Source organism: Poromitra crassiceps (genome assembly GCF_964638095.1).
Source record: "Poromitra crassiceps genome assembly, chromosome: 12".
Classification (NCBI taxonomy): domain Eukaryota; kingdom Metazoa; phylum Chordata; class Actinopteri; order Beryciformes; family Melamphaidae; genus Poromitra; species Poromitra crassiceps.
Genome location: NC_139632.1, coordinates 23,238,023 through 23,254,343, shown reverse-complemented (window position 1 = coordinate 23,254,343; position 16,321 = coordinate 23,238,023). Strand labels below are relative to the sequence as shown.

Here is a 16,321-nt window from a genome sequence, read left to right as displayed (position 1 = left end):
ATGTAAACTATCCAACGCATCATCAATTCTCGGCAGTGGGTAAGCGTCCTTGCGAGTGAAATCATTAAGCTTGCGGTAATCAACACAAAAACGCAGACTACCATCACGCTTCCTCACAAGCACCACAGGAGCCGCCCAGGGACTACAAGAGGGCTGAATAATATCATTTTCCAGCATTTGTTTTATGTGATCTGTCACCTCGTTGTAAATGGATGGGAACACGGCGAGGAGGTAGCTTGACTGGTTTAGCATCACCGGTGTCAATTTGATGCGCAGTAAGATGGGTCCGGCCCAGATCATTGTCGCCAGTACTAAACACAGATAAGTTTTGATGCAACACATCCCGTACAGCTCGCAGTTCAGTGGTGTCTAATCCCTTCTGTTCGATAGCAAAATGTGCTAAAAGGGCATCAACTGTCCAGGGTCCCCTTCCCTCACTACCCATCCCTACCTCCTCTGCACCCTCCCCCACTTCAATGTCAGTATGCAGAATGCCTACTTTCATCCCTTCCTTCAAAGTGAGAGCATCATCGGTGACATTGATCACTCGGACCGGCAAAGTGCCTTGTTCTACCCTACAAACCACACGAGCCACCATAATGTCAGTGTTTGGATAACGATGCAGTGGGCTCCAACATGCCCTCTGCACAATAATCCACTCTATTGGCAACTTGTCCCAAAATGATAGCTTCACTGCGGGGGGGCACCACGGTATCGGCCTGAACCTTAATGATTTGGGGTTTATTATCATCAGCAGGGACGACTAACGGTAAACATTTTCCCATCAGCCGGCACTCTCTTTTCCCAAAGTCGACTACAGCCCCATACTTGGAAAGAAAATCAAACCCCAGAAGGATCTCTTGAGAGGGTATGTCTGCAACCAAAAATTCTGCAATCAAGGCAAGGGAATTAAACTGGCAAACTGTCTGCCATTTGCCCATAATTCCCATTCCGCTGCCATTGGCTGCTGACACATCCCCAGTGTAGCCTGTTAACTCAGACCCCCCGTTGGTAATGTTTAACCAGGTTTGCTTTGGAATCACTGACAAGGTAGCACCACTGTCAACTAACAAGAGAGACTCTAACCCACCTACTTTGGAGAGAAGGTACCCAGAACCTCCATTACTGCTCACTGGGGCCACAGTCTTTAAGGAATGTGTGGGGGCTGGCATTGGACCCACTGTGTCCGCCCCCTCTAGTTTCCCTACAGATAGGGACAGTCGCGGCGTAGGTGTCTATTACAGCCGCATTCCCAGCAGCCACCCCCTCCAAAGCGTCGGCCAACAGGGGCACCATAGCTACGGGGGCCCCCAGTTACATCCATGGGATAGCTAGGGAGCACAGGATGACTGGGGGCAGTGTGACGTACATGAAGGGAGGTTTGTAGCGATTTGACTTCCTGTCGCAAACCTTCAACAACCCCCACCAAAACTTCCATCTGTTCATCAGTCTTAGACCTGGCATTGTGCTCTGCAACTCCTCTGACTTTAGCATCAGACGTTACATGGGTCTGTTCAAGACTCCTAAGGAGCTCCATCTCAGAGGCCAGGTTAATGGCTGCTTCCAATGTGTTAGGTTTTGCACTGCGCAGGTGGACATGGAAATCGCCCATTGCAAAATGAGTGATAAAATGATCTCGGGCTAACAAATCCTGTGTGTGCTCGTCTGCTGAGGGATATGCTCTCATTGCCAGCCGGCGCAGAGCGTTGCCAAATTCTCTGGCGGTTTCGTTATGCAACCTCCTCCTAGATGTAAAACTAGCCCGACTCCAATCATCACTGTCACATGGCTCCAAACATTGGGCCATGGCTGCTTTTAACAGTGAATAATTGTTTTTGGCCTCAGCTGGGATGCCACTATAAATATCACGCGCCTGGCCTGAGAGTAACAGGGACATAAATTTCAATTTAAGTGACTCATCCCAATTGTTCACATCAGCAGCCAGATCAAATTGCGCGGACCAGTCGGACCATTCACGACCGACTCCTGTATAGGTTTCTGGCATGAAAATGGGGCGGGGGGTTGAAGTCATGTTAAGATTTCCTGGGGGGTTCATGGCAGCGCTCGCAGAGGATGACCCGTTACTACCCCCAGCTGTCGATAACGCATTAACCTCAATCTCTGGCATTTTTGTCCTTTAATATATTGTTTTAAAGGAAATTTTGAATGAGTTAATCCCACCGCTGCCACCAGTGTAATAAACCTTCTAGGAGGATTAAGGCTGACACAAAGTAGCCAAGTAGCGTTTGCTGCCACCACCTTTTTACCGGTATGGTCCGGAACCAGAGATATGAGATAATACAAGACAGCCAGGTAAAGGGGAAAAATATACAATGCTTTATTTAATTTGTCATATAGACTAAACCTGTACAGCAAGTATGGAGAATGGAATGAACAACTGTGATACTTGGAAAACAATGGCCACCCCGCCCCCACCCAATGCAATGTAAACCCACACACACACTAGGGGATTCAGTGTAATATCACTGCAAACGAGCACAGCAAACTGTAAATGAGCACTACAAACGGGCACTGCAAATTAACACAGCAAACTAAATGAGCACTACACACGGGCACTGCACATTAACACAGCAAACTAAATGAGCACTACACACGAGCACTGCGAACGGGCACTGCACACGAGCACACACACTGCAACCAACCATAAACGGCCTGCCCTGTACACACACTGGCAGGCAAAACCTTTCAACGAGGTAACACACGTGATTCAGAGCACACAGGAATTAAACATGGACTGAGGCTGTGCGGTTTAGCTAACCGTCCTCCCACCATGCCCCAGCCACCCAACCACCTCCAACTTGCTACAAGTCAGATTGTTATTAAAAGTTCATTAAGAAAAACAAACAAACGAACAAACAAACAGACCTAAAACAAACAACAGCTAATATATTTCATTTAAAATGCAATCACTAGTACTCAACTTTCCCAGTTGACAAGACCCTCCCCAGGGGTCTAGGCTTGATTGCTGGTCCGACCTGGCTCTTGTGTAGCGGGAGCCCAGGGTGGGGCAAGCGTTGGTCCAGCGCAGAATTAGAGACGCCCAGAGCATAGGGAGACTCCACACCAAACCTGGGAACGGCAGAGCACTCCTATATGGTCCCCAGCCCTAACTGACTGAGGCAGTACCGCCACAGTCCTGACTTCTATTCCCGTCGGAGCCCCAGATAATCTTCTATAGGCTGTCTTCACCGCCGGCAGTCCTACCGACTGCGAACGGCACCCACCCCCAAGATGTGAGTGCAGAATCGGATTGCTTGGCTGGGTTACAAACCCCGTAGCGTCCACCAAGCGCCGTTCCCCAGGAGACACCGTCGGGCGCCCGGCTCTGTGTTTTTAACAGTTCTGAGAACCATCAGTCATTAGGTTGTCAATCACCGTCAGCAGTTGTCAATCAATGTCAGCAGGGCCACTCAGCCCATACCCCCCCCCCCCAATACTCATTACAGTATCTTGATCTGAGGTTGTGTTGTCAGAGGACTTAACTCAGTTATTTGCAGGATATAGTTCGCTCACCTTTATACACCCACATCAATTCTGATTATGCATTCATAGCATCAAATTAATGTATATGATGATAGGGTTTTTGGATATGGTTTTTTATTCTGAAAATATATATGGCTATTTTGTTTTTATCTTGTTGTTTGCCTTATGAAAACCACTGACTGGATGTCATAGTTTGCTTACATATTACAGGACCAATTAACCAACAACAATCATAAGATTCCTCATATCTATTTATTCTATTTGATAAATGTAGCCTAGGCCTATCTTAAACCCCAATTAGTAACCAAACAATATAATTTTTAGTTTAGTAGTTTTTAATTTAGTTTATTGACCAAGGAATTTGGAAATAGGCCTACTGTAATACAACAGAAGTAGGTCTATAAAAGGCAAAACATAGTAGGCCTAAAGAATGTAGGCTACAGGAGAGGTAAGAAACCCCAAGGGGCTTATAGAAGCCTGGGATTTGCAAATTATTGTATTGATATTTGTTTCCATTGGGTGGGGGGATCCATGCACGGTGATGCACCGTGCTTCTTGGGACGTTCCCCTGGCTGGCTGCTGCATGCAGGCTACGTGCTGGAAGTCGTGTCCCGTCAGTGGATGGAAAGTAGCGGTTTGTTTGGTCTGAGCTGAGCAGGGTGGACCAAGGCGCTCACGCATCCTGCAGGGTGAAAGTGCACACGTGGAACCATGGTCAATGGAGATCGACAGCGCTTTCGACCAATCAGAGTGCGGGGTGATGACGCGACTTTACAATGTGCATCCAATGGGATACTTTTTCGGGGGCTGTATCCTAAACTATTTAGGGTCGGACTCGGAAAAATAAGAAAGGAGAAAGGGAAAGTTTGTGAAAGAGCGCAGGTTGGAAGGATGTCACAAAGGATGTGACAAACCTCGGTGGAAGATAACAAACATACAGTCTATGAAGATAACTGATGTATGCTGTGCATCTTGTTCAGGAGGAACCGATGGGAGATCTCTTTTTCTTCACTGCTGGAAATTGAATTGTGTGTGGGGGGAAATGTAATTATTTGATCTTTCTGGTCGAATCATTGACTGAAAATATACTTTTGAGGAACGTTTCGTTTCCAGAAACAGATCTACTTGGGTGAGACTCATTTTCTTTATTATAAAATAATTCAAGTGTATCTGATCTTATTTTGAAAATAAAGGCTACTGCTAATCACATCACCAGTCTACTTCAAAATAAGCCGTGGTGCCTTTTATTCTTGAGATCATAAACTGTACGATATGGGCTGTGAATTGACTCCACAGATCACATTCAGGTTTAATATACCACAAAACCCAATTATACTGACCTTTACACCCAATAATCTCACAAGGTAGAGAAACCTTGCTGGCTCAGCCTTCACGTAGGCGTGACCAGAGCAAAAATAAACTATCGAGGAAGCTGCATGCCTCTAGCTTGGCAGGTAAAGTAAACATTTTAAATCATTGTTGAATGTATTTTTTATTTTATTTGGATGTAGAATTGGTCTCAATAGGCTAAATACTTTTTTCAGCAAGAGTTTAGGGCGATGTTTTTCTATTGTCTCATCTTTTTTAAAGCTTTTAAGTGCATTTAGGGTGCCAGTGATTTCTAAAGTGCGGTCGATGGATCATGGACCTCCAAGGGTCTAAAGGGGCTCCAGTGTGTCCCCATGACGAGGACTTATTTCGCTGTTATTTCACGATCCCTTAATGAGGGTAGCCTACTGTATGTTTAAGAATGAGTATTTTGATTATAGGCAGTTTTGTAATTCAATGGGCTAAATAAAACAAGACAAAACCAATCAAATTAAAATATTATCAGGTGTTATGGATATAGGCTATAAGCTAATCAAATGTGGGTCCATGATCTAATGTGTATTTATTTTGCGGTCCCTGACATGGAGAGGTTTTGGAGCCCTTTCATGGGCGAATATTGTATAAAACTGCACATATTCTGTTATTGGCATTAAGGATAAATCCCGTGCTATATGGCCAAATACTGAGATTTCCAGTAACAGGCACTCGAGTGACATGAGGGAGAGATTGCCATGGTGACTGAAGTGTTTTCTCCAGTCTGGAGAGGTTGCACAGGAGATGTGACGCATCTCACACAGACAGCTTTGTTTAACATCATAAAAAACAATCTGTTTTTGAGTGTCCTTCTTCAAAAGCTTCCCTTTGTTGTTTGGCAGAATATATTCTCTCATCATAAAGCAGAGTACAGCCAATACTACACCCAATCACTAATAGTCATTACTATAGCCAATACAGTACGCACTCTCATTCTCACTTTGATATCACCCCAACTTTGCTTTTGAATTTACTCTGCATTATGTATCGCTGATGGCACTGAAAGGTAATCAAGGAAAGGAGAAGTCCAACAGGTTTATGACGCTTATTTGCTCTCGCCTCATATTTACAGTGGATCCATAAAATGCACACGGTGTAGACAAAAGAGCGCACACAAAATGAGCAGAGCTGACTTCAAAATTATATGTTTGTCTTTGATTATATTTCATTGTGCACAGTTTGCTCCCTTGATGGAATAACAGAGATGGACAGGAGATGATGACAGCTGTGATTAGTCTGGTTTGCAACCAAGGGCAACAACACAAACATTCAGGCGCAGTTTTAATTGTGTAGGAAATGATGCTATCAATCACAACTGATGAGAACAAGCAGAGGAGAGAATGCAATGAAATAGAGTGAGGAGGACAGAGCTCAAACACTGTAACTATCATTTGTACTGTTGGATGTGAGTTTACACATTATTACAAACAGTAACAATATTTTAGTTAATTTCAGTTCATGAAGACAGTATATAATATACCTCAAGTGGAAAACCAGATTTTATTCCAATGCAGTGGCTCTCGGCCTCCCTCCCCGTCTAGACATGGCCCTAAGCTGTTACTGTTCCAGCACACACGTCACACACATTCATTATCTTTGATTATGCTCTTTAACTTAATTGCAGACACCCCTCCACTTTTCCTTTCCCCTCTCTGATCATCTCAATTGGCCCATGCACCCATATAAATGTATCTTCATGGTAGCCTACTGTAAGACACTTTGGATTCAAATGTCCACCAAATATGTGATATTGTGATCTTTTTGTGGGGACATTTGCACTATTTGCACTAAAAGAAAATCAGTAATTGTCAATTCAGGATGTTTTAGTTATCGTGTTTGGTCTTACTTTCCTGATTTAAAAAAAAAATCTATATTTTCTGTTATATTGTAAGAAGAAAACTGCATTTTTTAGATGACCTTTGAGATCACAATAGTAGTAGTTCATCACACCTCTGATGATGATGGATTGAATAAATTACTAATAGCGACTGCTGTTCCCTTGCCTGATTTAGCTGTTGTGAGGAATCATGGGGAGTTTCAAGGGCCATGCACTTCCTGGAAGCTTCTTCCTGCTGGTGGGCCTGTGGTGGACAGGGAAGTACTCCCTCTGGTACGCCACCCGCAGGAACAAGGGCCTGGGCTCCACCCGGCTGGCCAGCCGTGCCTTGCAGCGCCGCACGGAGATCATCGAAAGCTCTGTCGTCCTCTTCTTCTCTGTTGTTGGTGAGCAGGCCTCTGCAGACATTTACTACAACACAGGATTTAGAAAGGCTTTAGAAATGGCTTATGTTTTTTAACAGTGCCCGTAAAAACTGATTTAAAAAGCCCCACATGGCAATTGAGAGGTCCAAGCATGTGATAAGACAGAACATTATAGAAGGTAGAAAGACACACAACTGGCATGTTGTGAAGTTCAGACATGTAGACTATAGTCTTATTCTATAAGATATCCTATACTGTATATCCTTCTATAGTGTTACTAGTTATAGTATACTGTATGCTATAACACTGGCTTTTGTGTTGGCCTGTGACTTCTGGCAAGTTAATAATCTTTTCATTGCATCACATTACTGTTGTTCACAACTGCCAAACTGTCTATGACAGTGATTAACTAAACTAATGACTTTGGAAAGGACAAGGCTGGATTTGAACCCACAACCTTCCACACCAGCTATGCTAAAAATACTCTCTCTGACCAGCCATAGTAAAAAATACTCTCCCTGACCAGCCATGCTAAATATACTCTCCCTGACCAGTCATGCTAAAACTACTCTCCCTGACCAGCCATGCTAAAACTACTCTCCCTGACAAGCCATGCTAAAAATACTCTCCCTGACCAGCCAGGCTAAACTACTCTCCCTGACCAGCCATGCTAAACTACTCTCCCTGACCGGCCATGGTAAAAATACTCTCTGACCAGCCATGCTAAAATACTCTCTCTGACCAGCCATGCTAAAAATACTCTCCCTGACAGCCATGCTAAAAATACTCTCCCTGACCAGCCATGCTAAAAATACTCTCCCTGACCAGTCATGCTAAAAAATACTCTCAAATACTCTCTGTGACCAGCCATGCTAAAAAAAATACTCTCTCGTAAAGTCACAACCAGCCATCCTAAAAATACACTCTCCCTCATAAAGCTGCAACCAACCATGCTAAAACACATTATATAGTGTTTAAATTGCTATAGTAGGCTATTTGTATAGTACTCAGTAGCGCTGTGTGTAAACAGCCTCAATATGACACACAGAGAGATGCAGCAGGGCAGAGGGGCACAAAAGCAGATTTCTCTGTAAAAGAGGTCTGTACCTTGCAGACAAAAGCAAGCAACAATAGAACAATGTAGCACTGTTTATAATTTTAAGTGATATTATCTTTGACAATGTTACCTTGCTCGGATCACGGCCATTTTCAAACTCTGCCTTCATTTTGATGTCAACTACACACCTGTAAAGTTTTGTGACTGCACTTGCAAAGTCTGTCCACAGATAGACAGACAGACAGACAGACAGATAAACACCTGGCAAAGTAGCCTACTCAAAAACGGCTTCTGTGGTAGTTCTCGCTACATTTTTGAATGGGTTTTTTGTTAGCTGTCTGAAATAACGTCTGTGGTTAACTAAAGTTTATGACACTGAGATCTTTGTGTTCAGCAAGAAAACACCAGGGGGGGGGAAACATTTAAAAAATAGTGTTCATTTGTGAAGATTATCTTGCTAAATGTTCAAGTTTCATAAACCTTTGTTAACCACAGACCTTATTTCAGGCATCTAACCAAAACCCCATTAAAAAAAACCATTGACTTCCAGATGACGGAACCAGGCGATGCTAACTGGACTCATTCCTGTGGCACTCTATACAGCATGTACATAAGTGTATAAGGACCAAAGTGTATAGTGTAGTAGAAGAATAAAGTGAATTAAAGTGACTATACTGTATGTGTATTTGTGTTGGCCCGTCATGACTTTGTAAAGTTAATCATTTCATTGCGACCACATTGTTGAAGTTGTTCACAATAGCCAGACTTTAGAACATATGCCACTTGTTCTTGACAATGACAACTAATGACTTGGGAAAGGACGAATCCATTTGAACCCACAACTTTCCATGATAGACACTTTACCTACTAAGATCAACTCTGTTACAGGGCTACTGAGGACACTTTACCTACTGAGATCAACTCTGTTACAGGGCTACTGAGGAGAGAAAATAACTAGGGGAGAAGGATTGTGATACTGTGATTATCAGCACTAATCACTTTATAAAACATTGTAGTATACTCTCGATTAACGAATAAAACAATACTAGTGGAGACTTGATTTGTGATACAGGGACAAACAATTAGGTAAGGTGTTAAGCAATTGGGTAATTTTACAGTGAATAACAGATGTTAAAGTTGGAAAATTACTCAGTGTTGCAGGTCCGAAAGCCAAAATCCTCTGTATAATGTGTGGTTAAACTCCTAAACTCAGCTGAACCCCCCCCCCCCCCCCATAAAACTGTAACTCATATCTAATTTAATGCCTGTTTAACTGGGACTGTAAATTCATGTAAATTCCCTGCACATTTAATGCCTATTTAACTTAGCCTGTAAATTTCATGTACATTCAATGTAAACTCTTATTTAACTCCGACTGTAAATTCATGTAAATCCACTGCCTATTTAATGTCTATTTAACTCAGTCTGTAAATCTCATGTAAATTCAACGTAAATTCATATTTATTATCCACAGAACACTTCACCACTCATGTACATATTGTATATATTTACTCGATTTGATTGCAGTTGCAACTTTGTGATTGTCTTTAGTTATCTTCCTACTTCTTATCTCTGTATATTGATGTGACCGCTACGCTGCATACAGACACTAAGACAAATTCCTCGTATGTAACTTGCATACTGTGGCAATAAAAGTGATTCTGATTCTGATTCTGATTAAAGTGGGAAACACAAAAACACGTCTATCCACTATTTACTGAAAAGGATGTGTGTTTCCTCTGTGCTGTGCAGGGATGCTGGCAGAGCAGTTTGCAGCAGACGGACCCAGGCTCCAACTGTACGACTTTGCAGAGCAACACTGGAAGTATCTGATGAACTGGCAGCATGCCACCATGTATCTGTTTTTTGGCTTATCTGGGACCGTGTCTCTGATCATCCACACTACAGAGGCTGCCCCGCTGGCACTGGATCGCTTAATGCTGGCCATTGCTTTCTTCAATGAAGGTAAGAAATCAATATAGCTTTCGCTTAGACCTAGTCATTCATGATGAACCCATTCAGGTTTTTTTGTTGTTTGTTGGTAGAACAGACCAAAATTCTGTGAAAACTAAAAGGCACTCGGTAAAGTGTAAACCTTTGCTAATGCTGAACAATGCTCAAACTTGCAATGCTGTAGCCTCTGTAATTGTTTATATTTATCGTTTCTCTTCTAATTTTGATTTCCGTCAAAATAGCACATGAATGCAATACTGTTTATTGGTTGACTTGAAAGTCCTGGATGTCCTCCTACTTTCCTACCAGTACATAAATGCAGCGTTATTGTGTTGGCTAAACAATGAAAATAGTCCATAGTCCACATTGGAATCACCACTAAAATGTAATCAACTGATCTTTGGGCCAAGGCCAATCTGCCAGCCTACTAACAGACAGACATGGATGAAAAGATAACCTTGTTTTTTTTGTTGGAGGAGACAATTACCTATTTAGCTAGTGATTACCACCTCTTGTGTCTGCAGGATTCCTTTTCCTGTACCACATCCATGGCAGGACGATGCTGGATATGCACGTGCATCAGCTGCTGCTCTACGCCATCTTCGGCCAGGCTCTCATCGCTTTCCTGGAGGTTTTCCACAGAGGCAACATCGTCCTGGAGCTGCTGCGCTGCACGCTCACTCTGCTGCAGGGAAGCTGGTTCTGGCAGGTGAATCTGAAGTTGTTTGTGTGTTTGAGTGAGAGGAGGAGCTTCTATGTGCGTGCACCCATTTTTTAATGATAACTAGAGCTTGGCGATATGGACCAAAAATCATATCTTGGTATTTTTAGGCTGAATGGCGATACAAGAGATTTATATCTTGGTATTTTCTACAAAGTGGGCTAAATGTTCAGTTGTAAGTCAAAGCCACATGTGAGATGTCACAACAAGCATTTCATTAAAACACAACTGTGATCAAAATGAAATGCACAGACAGATTTTCCTTCCCTGACTATTGGTGCAGAGGCAAATAGAACAGCTCGAACAGTCTTGTGAGTTCAGAAAATGACATTACTTTACTGTAAATCCAGGAAAAGACAACACTTATGACATATCACGATATCCAAATTTCAAGGCAATAGGCTCATTTCACAGCAACCTTTTGAGGTGGTAAAGGAAGTAACGCAGGTGTAATAATCAGCATTAATGAGGGCACCTGGCACTGGAACACCTAAACAGAATGGAAGCGTAATTAATGGTATTAGTTACAGCTGCTTTACTTCCTGCATTTACCACCTCAAAATGGTTGCTGTGAAATGGGTCCATAGTCATATATCACGATATTGATATACTGTACTATCAATATATTGCCCAGCCCTAGTGATAACTCCTGACTGCCTTCTCTTTGCACACAGATTGGATTTGTGCTGTACCCACCCAGTGGGCCTGAGTGGGACCTGAAGGACCATAATAACATGATGTTCATCACCATGTGTTACTGCTGGCACCTTGCCTTTTGCATGCTAGTTGTGAGCGTGCTCTATTGCACCGTCAGCTGGTGAGGAACTGCACCACACTCTAAATATCCCATAAGCTGCTGCTTGTTTATGTGTCCTGGAAGTGGTATAAACACATCGACACAGTGAATAACAACTGGAGTGTTTCTTACGGCGATCTCTCACAGCAGTTTGTTTTACGTCTGGCTTACTCTAGTCATTTTTCTGTTTTCTCTGTAGCGTGGTTCGCTCCAGGTTGAAGAGGACTCCTCCGATGGAAATGGGACTTCTGAAGCCCAGAGAGAGGGAGCCAGAGTCAGAGGATGAGATTTTATGAAGGCTTGTGATCTTCATCCCTGCAACATTTTCACACAGCTTTCACAATGAAATCAGGGAAATCACATGAGCAGTTCCAGCAGAGTACAATTGGAAGCAATGGAGATTAACAGAAAGGGACAGAAAGGACACCGTTTCTGGATGCTTTCTTTATAAATCTCTACCTCTGCCTTATTTAATCAAATGTATCCCCCCTTCATGCTTTCATTGTTCATTGCTATTTATTATTCTATGGCCTACCACTTTGCATATATTCTGTCACGTTATTATCAAATGTTCTTAAATTTGCACATACAGTAGCCCACATGTGAACATGAAATCACAAGGGTAAGCTTGTTTACGGATGCTTTTTATGTTTTTTACCTTTAACCGGTCAAACTTACTCTGTCAGACAGTTTAGTATGAAGTACTGTAATGCCACCATGCGGTGACAACAATGTGCAGCAATTTGTGCAGCATTCATCCTATTTGGACAGACTTGAAGCCATGTGTGTTAGCGTTTTACATGTATCTTCCGCTCCTCAGGAGTTTGAGTCAGAGATGTTTGATCATCAGACCTGAATGCCAAAGTGTTTTCTAAAAATGTGTTAAAATGTTTAGATGTTCCATTTTTGTATAATTACAGAATATTACTTAACCAGACGTGTTGTTTTTGCATAAAAAATGTATTATTTGCTGAAGCTTTATGGCTTCTTGCCCTAACAAATTATGAGTAGGCCTAGTATAATATGCCTTTAACATTCCTGTATGGACTTGCAGTATGGTACTCAACAGAGAGTTTATAGTTATCTTAACACACATTTAGCTTACAGTAGAACAATAATTCTGACACCTCCCCCCCTCCTCTTGTTGGCTCTCTGCTCTAAATAGCCAACTTACTCATTTATTGTGTCCATAGGCGGGCCAGTTAACTCCGTGACCTGTTCATGTTGTTGCAATTCCTTCTACTTACCGGTAGAGGTCGTTAAAGGTATAAAAACAAATCTAAAGCCCCAGACATTTTTTCTGTAATTCCATTCTGCAAACCCTGGGATAAACCGGATAAACTCAATCCTGCACACAATCGATATATGCAGTAGGCTATTTAATCTATATCAGGAGAGCGGACAGCATTATTATCATCCAGTAGGCCTCCTACCATGGCCACTGTAATGCTAGCCAACAGGTGTCACCTTCACCAAAGATCGTCTACATAGAAAACAAAACTTTTTAATCACGGAAAAAACGGGCAAAACCAAACCATGGGCAAAACAGGGTAAAGTTTGAGACCTCTTGCGTCCTCCTCGGCTCAGGTGTTGAACTCGTCTACCTGACTCGAGGAATGTGACGTTGCTGCCTGTCCGCACAGATTGGAGGAAACTAGCAAATTCGCTCCTGCACCAGGAAACAACCAAATGAAAAAGCAGAGAAAGCCGACAGGACTACCTGGGGATCTGGAGCCATGGACAAATTAAAGTCGGTTTTAAGTGGTGAAGAGGCGCGCAGAGATGACCGGACTATTTTACAGGTAAAAACAATCAAACTCGCTCTAGTCTACACTATTTTAGACTGTAAACATAGGTAAAGCCATCCTTACGAGAATCAAGAAATCAATGCATTCTTTCCCAGGTTGCTGATGAAGCCTCGTCTTTAGGCTGGGGAACACGTGTGAAGGGATTCATTGGCTGCTTTGTGGTGGGGGTCGTGTGCACAATATTGGTAGGTTATGTGATTGATTTGTATTTCTGTGATTAATCTAGGCCCAATGAGTTAAAAGTTTGGTTAGAGCACACTGTGCAGTAGGACTTGATGTGGCTTTACTGGTTCGTCTTGCTCTGAGGAATGTGAGATGCCTATTGTTCATTCACCTGACACAGATGTGAAGCTAAACCTGTCCTCCCCCATGCTCAACTACAACTTATGCAGATCAGCTCCTACCCATCTCCCAAATCAACTGAGTGCATTTCTGTCTTGCAGGGAGTAGGTTGTCTCTTCCTCCCCAAGATTGGAATTATCCTCTTTATTGTCTTTTACACCTTTGGAAACCTATGCTCTCTGTGCAGGTGAGTCCAACCTGCAACAGTTGTTGCCATAGCAAGAACACAGAGTCCAGCTGCTGATGAATCATCTTATTCATATATATATATATATATATATATATATATATATATATATATATATATATATATATATATATATATATTGTAACGTGTCGGGTAATCCAGGTATTACCTGTAATGTGATGTACAAGAGAAGTGTCTAGATTGTAGCTAGGAACTAATGTGTGTGGGTGCGTTCCTAGGGGAAACGGGGTATATAGGACCAGCGGCCGCTGTGCCGGGGGGAGTCTAGCTATGGAGCGAGCTGAGACGGTCGCTATGTGTAGAGCTAGCGGTGTGAAGCTAGCTGCTAGGAGCTAAAGAAGCCTGTGAATAAAGAACCTGTACCAACTACAACTCTCCGTTCTTTGGCGTATCACCGATACGTTACAATATATATATATATATATATATATATATATATGATCTGTTCTCTTCTGTCCCACAGCACCATGTTCCTGATGGGGCCAGTGAAGCAGCTGAAAAGAATGTGTGACAAAACAAGAGCATTGGCCACCACAATAATGCTTGTGAGTGCATTACACTATTAGTGTTTGACTCTGACCTCACTGTACTGCTCAACCTATAGTGCATGTGACTTTTCTATTTTCTCTCTCATAATGTCATAAATATGACTACCGTATTATTAATTAAAATAGACTCAATAGTTAACTGTTCACTCCTGTTGTTTTTCTCAACCTTTGCAAACTCTGAGAAGGTTTTCAGGCCTTGTTAGCTCCATTATGTATTTGAAATATTTCGTAATTTACCCTCATAGAGTTCAAAAGGGAAATTAAAGAGTTGTGCATTCCAGTCTTGAAGTGCTGCTGTGCGCAACATGATAACATGAAGCTGGATTGATAGCTGAGACCCTTGTTTTCTCATTGGAGTATGCCTAATTCAGAGCTGAGAATAATCACACGCAGAGATACACTCAAATATATATATAAAAAAAAGTCTGGAAGGAAAAACTGACAATATAGTGATGTGTATGGGTGGCAAGCCTCTATAAGTCATTGCAATGTAGGAATGTTAACAATGTTTGACAACATAATACTTGATGAATGCAGTTTGAATCTGTCCAATCAAAGATGACTGAACATCCCAGCAAGTACAAGATGCTATCTGAAACCTTGTCCTAAAGAGGAATGAGCCAAAGCATCACTGTCCAAATTCTAAGGGAACTCATACTCCTTGTCCCATTCACACTCCTTGTCCCATTCATTCCTCTAGACTTGCCTTGTGTTGACTCTCTGCGCAGCCTTTTGGGTGAGTGATGAAGGGTTAATTTTCTCTATCCTCAATTAATTATATTGTATAAGTATAGCCCAGTGTTATCAATATTCACACAGGCCTGTTTACATTTTCTCAGTCAGCAGCAATTCTATTTTTTCTTACAGTGGAAGAACTTTGGTCTTGCTTTGTTATTTGTTATCTTGCAAGTCTTATCATTAGCCTGGTGAGTCACAGCTTTTCATCACTTTAACAGAATGTTGATGCAAGTGAGATTACAGCAACTTTGTGACATGAAACTTGTTTTGTCTGCAGGTATGGCCTGTCATACATCCCATTCGTCAGGTTTGTTACCTTCACACCATTTACTCAAAGCAACCGAATAACCATACATTTATATCTCAAAATGTCATACATACACTATCTGACTATCTTTCTCTTATTTGGATGACTGCCCAGGGATGCAATATTCAAGATGGTGTCTATGTGCGTGAAGTGAACACTGTCGTGGGCCTCGGGTGAAACATCAGGCTTGATGGAGCATCTTTCAGAATGGGGCAGGTCTCTTGTTGGAGCTGAAAAGGCCTGAACTCCACACTGTTCTTCCTCAGTCAGCGTTTTCTAGCTGCATTCACGGTCCTCTCTTTATCTCAGAACAAGACAAGTTTTAAGGAATTATTGTTCATAATTGTTTCATTGGTAGAATTCTATTCCTGGGATCTCTGGATTACTCTTTTTAAGATATATTTGAATAATAAATGTAGGCTTGGTTATGTAGTTAGTGTAAATATCTGTAATAAATGTATTTATTGATGGATTGTGTGTCTTTATTTAAATTAACACAACCATATCATTACTCCCATTATTGAATGGAAAATAAGTGTAACCCTGTATTATATGGGGAATTTTCCTATTTTAAGTGTTTTGTTTGAGTAAGATTCTATGCATATTAATAGGACAGGCTACATAAACTTCCAATAGCCTCCTTAATTTCTAATTTATTTTGGATTTCTTGTATTACCTTTGCTACACAATAGGCATACAATAGCCCAGCTTTTTAAGATTTCATTAATCAGATTGGATAAAAAGGGGTATTTCAAAAATCAAACATAACTGCCCC

General features: G+C 41.9%; 2 protein-coding genes across 3 annotated transcripts; both read left to right on the top strand.

The window, feature by feature from the left end:
- The first annotated feature begins 4,378 nt into the window (after positions 1-4,378).
- tmem45a (transmembrane protein 45a) lies at positions 4,379-12,521 on the top strand. 2 transcript variants are annotated; one of them, XM_083648395.1, is made up of 6 exons: positions 4,379-4,633; positions 6,879-7,089; positions 9,878-10,090; positions 10,603-10,787; positions 11,474-11,616; positions 11,795-12,521. In XM_083648395.1, the coding sequence occupies exons 2-6, from the start codon at positions 6,894-6,896 to the stop codon at positions 11,889-11,891; spliced, it is 834 nt and encodes a 277-aa protein (XP_083504521.1). In that variant the 5' UTR covers positions 4,379-4,633; positions 6,879-6,893; the 3' UTR covers positions 11,892-12,521. The 2 variants fall into 2 exon arrangements, with proteins under 2 accessions (XP_083504521.1, XP_083504522.1); XM_083648396.1 differs by lacking the exon at positions 4,379-4,633 and adding an exon at positions 4,840-4,958.
- Positions 12,522-13,066: 545 nt separating this feature from the next.
- sft2d2a (SFT2 domain containing 2a) lies at positions 13,067-16,018 on the top strand. The gene is made up of 8 exons (XM_083647810.1): positions 13,067-13,397; positions 13,499-13,588; positions 13,847-13,932; positions 14,417-14,498; positions 15,202-15,237; positions 15,369-15,427; positions 15,517-15,546; positions 15,661-16,018. The coding sequence occupies exons 1-8, from the start codon at positions 13,332-13,334 to the stop codon at positions 15,698-15,700; spliced, it is 489 nt and encodes a 162-aa protein (XP_083503936.1). The 5' UTR covers positions 13,067-13,331; the 3' UTR covers positions 15,701-16,018.
- Positions 16,019-16,321: the final 303 nt, after the last annotated feature.

What these genes read in the sequence shown, in the direction of transcription:
- tmem45a (XM_083648395.1), top strand. Translation starts at nt 6,894, where the DNA reads ATGGGGAGTTTCAAGGGCCATGCACTTCCTGGAAGCTTCTTCCTGCTG. An exon ending in CCTCTTCTTCTCTGTTGTTG is followed by an intron (nt 7,090 to 9,877) that starts GTGAGCAGGCCT and finishes TGTGCTGTGCAG; the next exon opens with GGATGCTGGCAGAGCAGTTT. An exon ending in AGGGAAGCTGGTTCTGGCAG is followed by an intron (nt 10,788 to 11,473) that starts GTGAATCTGAAG and finishes CTTTGCACACAG; the next exon opens with ATTGGATTTGTGCTGTACCC.
- sft2d2a (XM_083647810.1), top strand. Translation starts at nt 13,332, where the DNA reads ATGGACAAATTAAAGTCGGTTTTAAGTGGTGAAGAGGCGCGCAGAGAT. An exon ending in ATGACCGGACTATTTTACAG is followed by an intron (nt 13,398 to 13,498) that starts GTAAAAACAATC and finishes ATTCTTTCCCAG; the next exon opens with GTTGCTGATGAAGCCTCGTC. An exon ending in CAAGTCTTATCATTAGCCTG is followed by an intron (nt 15,428 to 15,516) that starts GTGAGTCACAGC and finishes TTTTGTCTGCAG; the next exon opens with GTATGGCCTGTCATACATCC.